Consider the following 12,712-nt stretch of genomic DNA (forward strand, 5'->3'; position numbering starts at 1 on the left):
CATTATACATAAAGATCAAAAAACTATCATTATACATAAAGATCAAAAAACTATCATTATACATAAAGATCAAAAAACTATCATTATACATAAAGATCAAAAAACTATCATTATACATAAAGATCAAAAAACTATCATTATACATAAAGATCAAAAAACTATCATTATACATAAAGATTAAAAAACTATCATTATACATAAAGATCAAAAAACTATCATTATACATAAAGATCAAAAAACTATCATTATACATAAAGATCAAAAAACTATCATTATACATAAAGATTAAAAAACTATCATTATACATAAAGATCAAAAAACTATCATTATACATAAAGATCAAAAAACTATCATTATACATAAAGATCAAAAAACTATCATTATACATAAAGATTAAAAAACTATCATTATACATAAAGATCAAAAAACTATCATTATACATAAAGATCAAAAAACTATCATTATACATAAAGATCAAAGAACATGATACCTAAAAGAAATTTTAATTTTTTTGCGCGTTATATTAAACTAGATCAAAATTCATTAATGCATATCAAATTTTATGCAAAAAAAAACTTATCTTTTAAAAGTTACGACTATTCAAAGTTATTTCGGGGGTAAATGAGGGAATTTTCTACTTTACATGATAATAATAATTATTATAAATGTTAAACGAAAAGAGGTTTTTTGATTAAATTTGAAATTGGACTATGAATTTTGATTTATTTTATGATAACAAACTTAAAAATTTTTTTTTATGATGTTAGGAAAGATAGTTCTAGTGTGTGGGCAACTAGGAGTCAAGACGGGATTGGGTTAGTTCTAATTACCTTGACCATTTGCAAGTCATCCTCATTATTCACCAGTATCAACATACTAGAATTTTAAGTATGCATCATGACTTTTACTTAATAAATTTTGAACAACAAAAATACAGGACATTTGCCAAAGATTCGTGTTTCTTCCCTCCGATGAAAAAATGTTCTTTTTATATTTTTGGAATAAGTAAGATTTCGGATGATAAACAACAACAAAAAATCTCTAGGGATGTTACAAGGTCTTAGAGCATGTTCTTATGCACCGTGAGCCTACTTTACTTTCTTCCAGATAATTTTTGTGAATATAACCATTGTGTTCTAAAAAAAGCTTATATTCATTAATATCCCTTTTCATAAAAACTACTTTGAGCAGTCTGAAAAAAGAAATGCTTTCTTTAATCTATTTTCGTTAAACTATTTTCTTTATGATTTGCAACATATTTGAAAAAAACTGTTAAAATATATTTTGTTGATGTAAATGTTTCACGTTAACTATGTTCGATTTACTTTATTTATAGAACTTATAAAAATAAGACAAATCGATCGCACTCCATACATTACCATTTTTTTAATAAAAAAACAATTCGGAACAAAATAAAAACTCCCACTAAAGAAAATTTCAAATCATAAATATTAAATAAAGAATCTTTCCTATAATATTTCAATATAAAATTATACAATGCAATAATTATATTTGACATAAAGGAAAACAGAAATTAAGACAATAAATTTACAAAATAAAAAAATGCTGCTTGTTCATATAAATCCATCAAAACGATCATCACCAAACCTGGGAGGTTGAAATAAATCAGGATGCGGCCTTCTAGAACTAGTATACTCATCTTCCCCAGTAAAAGGTCCATAAGGATCGAACCGTGCACCAGGAGGTCTATACGCACTTCTACCACCACGTGGGTTAAAAAATCCTTGAGGCATAGAAGGACCTGGAAAACCAAATCCGAAACCTGGAGAAGGATAGAGATCATGAACACCTCCTAAAATAATATTTAAAAATACAAACATCAAATTATAAATATAAATAAAGATTTAATAATTAAAGTATAAAAATTAAAACATATTTATAATTTCGCACGTTTTGCGAAATACAGAAAGATATGGTAAATTAAAAAAGTTTAAACAGGGGCGGATCTAGGGGGTATCCTGTGTTGCCCAGGATTCACCCATAATATTCTAAGAAGTTATAAAAAATTCCGATTCATAATATAAAAAATACTAAACTTAAATTTATAGTATACTAATATGTATATGTGAGTTCTTTAAAAAAAAATAAGTATTGCCTTTATAGAAAAACATACACGGCTTTAACAATGTTTCAAAGACTCTCTCCTCCGTGATGTTTCAAAACGCCGCTATTAATCAGGATTCTTTTTTTAAAGTAAACGGAACCGAAAGAACCCTTTTAAGCAATCGTTATTGCAATGTATTTATTTTGGTTGCCGTAATTAAGGCCAAAAAAATCCCTTTTGTTTCAGGATTCATTTGACCCGAATTTCCGGTAGACAACAAAAAAAGTTGCAGGAACGTTTGATCAAAAGGGTTCTCTCGGTTCCGTTTATATATAGAAATGAATCCTTAATTATTCCAATAACGCCTTAATTATTCGTATAAACTTTATTCGAATAATTAAAGCTTTAAAATAAAGCTATAAGTATTCGAATAAATTGAAGTTTTATCAAAAATTAGTTTAAAGTAATTTTTAATACAAATTTTATTTTTGTTTGCAATTATGGATTTGTTGCTATCCAATGCCATTAAAGCCAAGCATTTGCCTAATATTACAACTTACAAAGTAAAGCTTCGTAATAATCTCAAAGATTTAAATTCAAAGTTTCCTGTTGTAAACAAAGATCTTCTCTCTTTAAGAAATTCTGAACTGGAAGCTTTTATTCCCATGCAAAAAGAAAATGAAGACTATATTGTTTTAAAGTATGAGTTTAAACGCGTTTTTTTATGTTTTATTTTGTTTATAAAACTATAATTCTTAACAAATAACCTTTAGTTAAATATGTTATTTTTAGTTATATTTAGTTTATATATGATATGACTTTACAGGTCAATGGAAAATGGTAACTGTCTTTACAACTCTGCTGCTTTATTAATAAATTCATCAGATAAAACACATGAAATTCTTCGACTATTAACTTCTGTTGAGTTGTTTGAGAAAGCAACCTTTTATTCAAGATACCCAATAATCTTAAACCAAGTGGAATCTAAAAGTTTTTCTTCACTCTATAGTGTTTTCATGGCATGTGTTTCATTTGAGTCTTCTGATTCTTTTACAGAATTAAATGATATAAATATTTCTGAACTTATAAAAAAAGAAGCCTATAACAATTGCAGAAACAATAAATTTGCTTCTTTTCTTTGTTTAATTGCATTATCTACAGTGTTAAATAAGCAAATTCGTTCTGTTTATCCTGAATTTGGACTTGAAAAATATAAAAAGTTATTTAATGTGAGTATATACCCACGTGGTGATCATAAAACAAATAAAGAAATTCTGAGTATTTTATGGTGTAACACTGATTGTCGCTCTATTTCCAAGGATAAAGATATGTGGTCACCAAATCATTTTGTCCCTATTGTGAAAAGAGAAGTTTTATGCTTAAAGAAATTTGTCAAAAGTGATTTAAAAAGAGGATCGTGTTCAGTTTTGCCAAGTGTTCTATCGCATTCTTCTGTTACCACTAAGGTTCTTAATTTATCTTGTCAACCTCCTAAAAATCCATTTTCTAATAAAAAATCATTAGTTCAATCTCACATAAAGTTTTGCATAGATAATGAAACTAAAATTGTAGATGTAAATATTGATATTACTCCTAATCCAATCTTAGTTAATTGTATTCTTTGTACATCAGATCAGCCTTCAAGCCTTCCTTTTTATGATGTTTCTACTTACTATGAGCGCGGTAGACATCTATCTGCTGGCAAAGATGATTCAATGTTATTAGATCTAGTTAATAAAATATTTATTCCTAACTTGTCTTTTGTTTTTCCTGTTTCTGGTGAAAAAAAAAACGATCATTTTTACATAAATGGCTACTTGAATATTCCTGGTTAGCTTACTCACAGATTGAAGATGGAGCATACTGCCTTTCATGTACACTGTTGGGTAGCAGAATTCCAAACAATACCACAATAATCAATTTTATTCAAAAACCTTTTAAAATATGGGGTAATGCAACTCGTGCTTATATGGATCACAATAATAGTTGTCGACTTCATCAAATGTCAATGCATTGTCTGAACATGCTGCAATCTAGATCTAATTCAAAAAAAAATCTGATTGAAGTTGATATTGATAATCTAAGAAAAAAACTTATTATAAGTAATCGAAATAAATTAATTCCAATTATAAAGACAATTATTTTTATTGGCCGCAACGATATTGCTTTTCGAGGTCATTGTGATGACACTAAGTATCATCCACAGATTGGAGAAACATGTAAAGACAACATTGGTATAGGTAACTTTGTAGAGCTTTTAAATTTTCGTATTGAAGCAGGTGATAAAGTTCTTGAGCACCATATTCGTTCTGCTCCTAAAATTGCAACTTATATATCTAAAACCGCACAAAACGAACTTATTGAATGCTGTGGAAAAACAATCGAAGAAGTTCTAATTAAGAAAATTAAAAAGTCAGATTATTTTTCTATCTTGTGTGATGGAGCCTCTGATTGTTCTAATGTTGAACAGCTATCTCTAGTTATAAGATATATTGACTGTGATAATGTTATTTGTGAAGACTTACTACGGTTTATTGAATGTAAATCTGGTACAACTGGTCTTAGTCTTGCGCAAAACATAATTTCTGCAATTGATGATCTTGGTCTTGATATCCAAAAATGTAGAGGTCAAGGATATGATGGTGCTGGGGCAATGTCTGGTAAATTAAAAGGTATTTCATCTAGAATTAAACTTATCAATTCAAAGGCTATTTTTGTTCACTGTGCATGCCATAAACTTAATTTAGTTATTAGTAAATCATGCAATGTTCAGAGTGTTAGAAATGCTCTTGATCAAATCAAAGATATATCATATTTTTTTAACTTATCACCTAAACGTGCTAGCTGTCTCAATAAATTCATTTTTCCTAGTCAAGCAAAATTAATTGATACATGTCGAACTAGATGGGTTCAGAAACTTAAAGGTCTGGATGTTTTTTTTGATAACTACATATCCGTTTTTCATTCAATGGAAGAAATGTCATACAACGAAGGTAAGAGTTATAATATTGATACTTCTTCAAAAGCTTCATGTTTTTTAAATCTCATGACAAATTTTTCTTTTATTGTGAGCTTAGTTTTAACAAAACAAATAATGGACTATTTCTACGCCATCACTGTTGTTCTCCAAACTAAAGCATTTGATATATCACAACAGTGTAATGAAATAAATTGTTTAAAAACTCAAATTTTAGATTTAAAAAAAAATATTGATGTCTATCATAACGAATGGTACTTAATTGCTCTTGACCTAGCTAAGACTCTTGATGTTTCAGAAGTTAAACCAAGGCTCTGTGGCAGACAAGTTTATAGAGATAATTATCCCTCTGACACAGTTTCAGATTATTTCAAATATTCCATCACATCTCCTCTTCTAGATCATTTAATTAATGAATTAGAAGATAGATTTGATGAAGGTGAGATGATTGTTTACAAAGGTTTATCTGGTATTCCTGCAACTGTTGTAAAAAAAAATAAAGAAAAATGTTTTTGGAAATCAGATTTTATGGAATTTTTGCATTTTTATATATCGGATATGCCTCATCCTACATCAATTCATGCTGAATTAGATTTGAAGGGAAACATTTTGGAACAATCAATCTGTGATCCCATCCACTATTTCAGAGACTTTAAAGTCTATTGATATGAGGGGTTTCCCAAACATTAGGGAAGGTTTTTTAATAATGGGAACAATTCCAATTTCTACATGTGAATGCAAGAGGAGCATTTCTGTTATACGCAGACTGAAAACTTATATGCGAAGCCGCATGACAGAGTCAAGATTTAATTCTTTAGCTCTGATGTCTATTCATCAAGAAATAATTCCTGATGTAGAAAGAGTTTTAAATATTTTTTCTGTTTTAGGGGAACGATGCTTGAAGTTGGTTTTTACCTAATATTAATTTATTAATTTCTTTTTTGTTTATTGACTATATTCATGTATTTTATTTTATATTTAAGTTTACCTTATATTTAGTGAAAATTGAAAAAGCAACATAAAAAATTAAAAATAAAACCCTATTAAAAAAATTTGGCCTAATTGCCTATCAAGAAAAGGAAAGAATCCAGAAATGGATGGCTAACCTAAGGCAACTATATTAATACTTTACATTAACTGCCTATCAAGAAAAGGTAAGAATCCAGAAATGGAGGGCTAACCTAAGGCAACAATACAAATACTTTACACTAACTGCCTATCAAGAAAAGGAAAGAATCCAGAAATGGATGGCTAACCTAAGGCAACTATATTAATACTTTACATTAACTGCCTATCAAGAAAAGGTAAGAATCCAGAAATGGAGGGCTAACCTAAGGCAACAATACAAATACTTTACACTAACTGCCTATCAAGAAAAGGAAAGAATCCAGAAATGGAGGGCTAACCTTAGGCCACATGACAGTTTACAGATGGAGTGCAAAGTCCTATGGCTTACCTTCTCGTTGGTGCACTTCGTTAAATAGGTTAGACAAGTAAAAAATGTCTAATTTATGAACAGAATAGCCAAGGCAATATTTTTATTAGTTTTGTTTTATATGGGTAATTGAGAACAATGCCAAGTAAGTAATAATAAAGTACTGATGCCGCTTTGATGACGAATTATAGTCGGCGATATTTTTTTGCAACCTTACCCCCCCCCCTCGCGAGCCCGGGGGAGGGGTTTATAAAAAAACATCGCCGACTATATTTTGGCAATTCGAAAAAAAACAGGCAACACCCACGAAAAATCCTGCATCCGCCCCTGTTAAAACCTTAAAAAACTTTTACAAAACATATTACACTTTGATTTGATTTTTTTAAATTAATTTTCCTAAAAACTATGAAAGATTTCAGTAAAAAACTTAGTAGTATATTCGCCTATAACATTCATAATATATCGAAGATGAAAACCAAGGGTTATGATTTAAATGCATTAAAAACGTTTAAGTTTATTGGTTATTTTCAAATTTAAAGGACATACATAAACTTAAAATGATAAATAAAAAATACTGTAAATGATTTATAAATTTAAATAAAGATTGAATTAAAAAAACTAACCAATTATTCCAGGAACAATAGGACTTGGATAATCAAATCCATCATGACGATTTCGAAAGTCAGGTGGAAAATTCTGCTGTTGTGGTCTCGCAAAATATTCCATGCGTTCAGCCTTTTCTTTACGTTTTTTTATTACGTAACACTTAACAGCCTAAATTAAAAATATATACTTAACCATCTAACCAGCATATGTAAATGGTTAACTTTAATGAAGTGAAAAAGATGTCGAATAGAAATATCAGAAGGTTGAAAAGTTATAATGTTGAAAGGTAGAGAGAACTTACATTTTTGTAATTTCCATCACAATGTGCTTGGTGACCTTAAGGTAAGGTTTTAATTTTTAGTTTTTTTTACCAAAACAACTAACATGTTCTCGTAACAACAAATATTTCAGTATACTGGAGGTATAAAACCATGTCAGCTTGGATTGAGTTAACTACATTGATACTACGTTATAACTACGTTGATGCTCATTCAATGCTCTTTTTACTGATCAGTTTTATAATTTTATAAAAGTTTTAAGTAAAAATAAAATTAGACATTTTAGACATGGTGTATTTAACTATTTAGATATAGTTTGCCTCCGTTATACAGATTTGTTGCCTTGAAAACAAATAACTTAAATAATAAAAGTTTTATTATGTGTCATGTTAAAAAATATATGGTACGCATATTTTAACATTCATTATTATAATTATTAAAAGTAAAATGTATCAAGTGTCAGAACTATTAAATAGGATACTATAATATAGTAAACTATAATTTAAATTTCATTGTATCATCTTTAAATTTTATTGTTATACTGCTAACTTTGTTATTTTATAGTTATATGCATTTTTGTTGTTGAATATAAGTTAATTTTATTACAATGTATAAATCTTATCTATGTGGTGAATTATTATCTAATGAAATAATAGAGTAATCTAAGATATAAAACAATAAGATATAGATAAGAAACTAAGGTAATCTAACAAAATAGTAGGGAGTAAATGCATTTTTGAATTATAAAGAAAAACCTCACTCATGAATAGAAAATATTTTTCATGATTATGCAATTGAAGAGTTATTAAACAACTATACAAAAGAATGTTCGAAAGTGTAAAAAAGCTGAAACAAGGCAAAATTAGAACATGATTCATGATTGTGCCATAGTGAAAAAAAAAACCCAGCAACAACTAAATATTCTTTTCGTTATATTTTGTTTAAAAATGATTTTAATTTTTGTTTAAAAATGATTTATTAACTTTAATTTTTGCTATTCAGTTTAAAAATTTAATTTAAATATTTAAAATATTAAGTCTAATATTGATTTTTTAATCTTTTTTTTTTTTTTTATAGCCAAAATGATCTTAGCTCAAATGAAACAACAAGCTTGGCAAAGAGCATTGTTATAGAATATTCAGTTCTTTCTTGCAAAACAACATTAAACGGATGTGTTAACATTATTTATAGGATACACATAGGTGTGCATTTGTAAACATTATGGAACTGTAAGATTGTGTATAAACTAACTGTTTTTTTTAAAAAAAAAAACAAAGTCTACTCTGGTCACTTATAGATAACTTGCCCAAAACGTGAAGCAAAAGCAAAGACACCTGTTTATTATAAAGCATTAGATTTGGATAAAAAATATAAAGAATGTTTTGAAATCTCTATGATCCAATAACAACAAACCTATTTGAGTTAGTGCATGCATATAACAAAAGAAAATAGATATGTTTATACTGAATACAATAAAAACTAAAATAAAACTTGTTCAATAAACTTTATATTCTACAAAATGATTGTCACACCATGATGTTGCTATAGCTTATTATAAATATTAATTTAAATTTAAACAAATTTAAAAAGCCTAGTGTGAAATCTCTAGAACATTAAGCAAGGAAATTTTTTTCTGAAGATAAATTTCCACTTGTCAGTCAGAAAAAAACCTTAAAACAAGTTGTGTTTCTGATAAAACAAAGCCAGGACCAGATTTGTAGCTGATTTTAAATGTGATGAGTAATTGTTTTCCAGATTATCAAAAAGAGATGAAAGTTTATATTTAAAACTTTAGAGGTTTAATGATCATCATTATGATGGCCATACTTTTGCAAATTAATCAGTTCTCAGTTATCTTCTGAGCAAATAGAGTTTTGACCAATCAAACAAATTTCTATTTTGTTTAAAACAAGAATTCAATTCTTCACTCCAAAAGGCTGTATTGTCAGTAAGGTGAGCAGAGAAAAAATGAGGCAAAAATATTTTGAAAATCTTTGACATATTTTTACATTGCATCTTATATATTTCAAATTCAATCAAACTTTATCTTAAATGACCAAAAAAATCTTTATTTCATAATGCAGATATTATGAGTAGATTTAGAGTTGTTTTTAAATGTCTGAGCCAAGTTTTTTTCATTCCGAACGACCATCTCCACAACTGATGGAGTTATTTTACAAAGTCACCACTTTAAAACAACAAAACTTTTTTTAATGAAATGTGATTTCTGTAAACAAATTTTGATTTAATTTAATTGAGTAGTGAAAATTTTTTAAAATATTATACCCTTCAAATGAGTTCTAAGGATTGGCAGAAATTTTCGGGTTTTTTGTTATTAACCTCTAAGTAACATAATCAAATTTTTTTTTTTTTTTTTTTGACATGTACATACAAAGTTTAAAGTTTGACACATTCTCGGAAGTTTTCTCAAGCACCAATAAACTGTTGTTTTGCATTTGCCTGAATGCAAAATAACCGATATATTTCACAGATTGCACATTGAATTATACCCATGCATTCTAAAGATCTTGCAACTGTTTGCAAGATCTATAATCAATATTTCAGAAAAAGAGATAACTGCAACTATATAACGATACATACTATATCATTTAACCCTTTAAATTAAAACAAGCTTACCATGCAGTGATTTATAAATTTTTTTCCATACATTCTCATCACAACAAAGTAGATTCCAGTTTTTGCTCACACAACTCATTCTTCCAATTGTTGAATAGTCGAAGAATAAAATCAGTTTTTGCTAAACAATTTCATATATAGACAATCAACATACTAAACATACAAATACTAAAAAAACATAAAAAACATATAGTACATATAAATTATATTATTCATATTCACTGCCAGCTAATATTGTTTTATTTAACTAAAACATAAGTAAAAGATATAAATATTTTTATATTTTCTAGACATTTTACTGATCTATACCAACTAACATCATTATGTATAATAAAATTCACTAAAATACAATTCAGTGAGACCAAATTAAATTCTACTATTCCTTTTTCAGATCTCAGTGTTAATGGGTACTATCCTTTGATTTGCAAAGACTCCAATAGCCACATGCTTGACTTGGAGGTATACATGCCTATAAATTCATCTATTTGTCTGGTTCAGTCCTTTGACCATTCTTTTATGTGCTTCCGCTTAGCATCTCTTCACTCTATCACCTTTCTCTTTGTTCTTTATTGTTCTAATTCTTTCCAAGACTGCACTCTTTTATATATAATTTCTGATCAAATTGACTATGCCCTCTCTCTCTTTAGCTCTCTGTCAATATTTTTGTTATAAGTGACTTTAATGCTCATCACCTTGAATGGCTTGGCTCTAACGCCACTGATCTTGCTAGCACTAAAGCCTATAACTTCTATCTTTCTTAATCTTTTACTCAGATAGTTAACTTTTGACTCGTTTTTCTAACAACCCCAATCATTTACCTTCACTCCTTGATTTATGCCTGGTCTCTGATCCTAGCTTGTGTTCAGTTTCTTTTTTCTCTCCTTTAGTTAGTTCTGACCATGCAATGATCTCTTTAAACCTTTTATCTCATACTTCCTTTTTGGACTCACCCTATCATTGCACTACTTACTACTACCCTAAAGCTGACTGGGATTCTTTTTGTGATTTTTTTTGTTATGGTCCTTGGGCTAATGTCTTTTTTGTCTCAACTGAAAAAAGTGTCTCCTATGTAATTTTGTGGATTAAGGCAGGGATGGCAGATTTTATTCCTTCTCATCAGTTCCAAGTCAAGCCTCATTATATTCACCTTTTTGTGCAGCTACTATATCTAATTGTAATCAATTTTTTCATTTTTTTCAAAAGAACAACTCTTGTAAGAACAAACAGCTATTTATTATTGCAAGAAATAGATGTAAAAAGGTGTTGTCAGATGCTAAGCTCCATTATTCTCAGTGCACTAAACCTTGTATCTTATTTCAGAAGTTAGACTCTAGAGACTTTAGGAAAATCTTCAACAGAGTCAGGTCTAACATTCCACCTCTCATTCTTAGGACTGATTTTATTACCTCTCCCAAGGATAAAGCAAAACTATTTGCAAAGAACTTTTCAAATTCAACTCTAAATCTTAAGGCCATTCTCTTCTTTTCATTTTCATTCCTCCTATTTATCTGTCGTATTTGGCAAGTATTTTACATTAAAACCTCTTAACATTACAAACCAAAAAACTACCAAAATTGACAATAAAAAATTATTCATTAAACAATTTCAATTTTAAAATTGACTCGATAATGCCAATTTTTTTTGCAATCTTGACTAATAATTGTTCAATTTTAAAAAATAAAATAAAATAAGCAATAGATATTTTACAGAATAAATTTCATTAAATATTTTCTTGCATGATGAAATGAGAATTTTGAGAATATTTGTACCCAATGAAAAGTTTAGCAAATAAATGCTGTTATTTAAACCTTTATAAGGTTAAATAATACAAAATAATTTTTTTAACGAAATCTTAATAAGGATAATAATCATTTAATAACAATAAATATAACACAAAACTAATTTATTGCAAAGACATTATAGCCTAAAACATATGAATAAAAATTTTCTGTAATAATATTTAACAAGACAATAGGTTAACAATAGAACGACAGTTGTTAGACTCAAGATGATTAAAAGTTTTTTTTTTATCATAAGTTGCTATTTTTTTAACTCCCAACTCAATTCTCTACCTTCATAAATCTGTTCTTGTATGGGATATAGTTGTTTATCATATTTGGTCTGACTTTTCTAATGATGCCCTTTCTCTTTTAAAGAAAGTTCAAAACCATTAATTTTATTGGACATGCTCTAGTTGCCATGCTTGAGCCTCTGTCCAATTATTGTAAAACTCTAGTCTTTTTCTTATTTCTACAAACAGTATGATTGGTCCTAAGCAAGCTACCATCGCTTGTTACACTTACCAAAACACAATCTTGTGTGACTTGTCGTTTAGCAAAAACAAATCATTTAAATGTAACTTCATGCTCAAAAACTTTTCTTATTCTAGTTAATCTCCTAAAATATCAATAGAATTTTCTCCCTCTTCATGTTTTCCTGCCTATTTACAGTTTTTTAAGTTTCTGTTTACATTTCAACTCTTTTTACTTTCTAAAAACTTCCAGGTTCATGTAACATTTGCATGAAAGTTGCATGCAGCCTTGTTTTCAGGTTATGTAACAGTTGCATGCAGCCTTGTGAAAAGTGTTAAAAAATTATTTTGTTTTTTTCTCTGCACCACCAGTATTTATTCATCAACTTTGCAGTTATAATTTGAGTTAAAGAAGAAAAAATAGTACATTATAAATATTATAAAAGTTTCTGTTATGGTGTAT

The 12,712-nt window shown here is 28.2% G+C and overlaps 1 protein-coding gene across 1 annotated transcript in view; it reads right to left on the bottom strand.

The window, feature by feature from the left end:
• Positions 1-1,451: 1,451 nt before the first annotated feature.
• The window catches only part of LOC136071865 (F-box only protein 7-like), a 51,456-nt gene continuing 40,195 nt past the window's right edge, over positions 1,452-12,712 (bottom strand). Inside the window, exons 9-12 of the mRNA XM_065797406.1 lie at positions 9,999-10,119; positions 7,385-7,419; positions 7,101-7,251; positions 1,452-1,813 (exon numbers count right to left, since the gene is read on the bottom strand). Coding sequence (XP_065653478.1) covers positions 1,575-1,813; positions 7,101-7,251; positions 7,385-7,419; positions 9,999-10,119 — 546 coding nt within the window. The 3' untranslated portion in view covers positions 1,452-1,574. The remainder of the gene's footprint in view (positions 1,814-7,100; positions 7,252-7,384; positions 7,420-9,998; positions 10,120-12,712) is intronic.

Source organism: Hydra vulgaris, chromosome 05 (assembly GCF_038396675.1).
Source record: "Hydra vulgaris chromosome 05, alternate assembly HydraT2T_AEP".
Lineage (NCBI taxonomy): Eukaryota > Metazoa > Cnidaria > Hydrozoa > Anthoathecata > Hydridae > Hydra > Hydra vulgaris.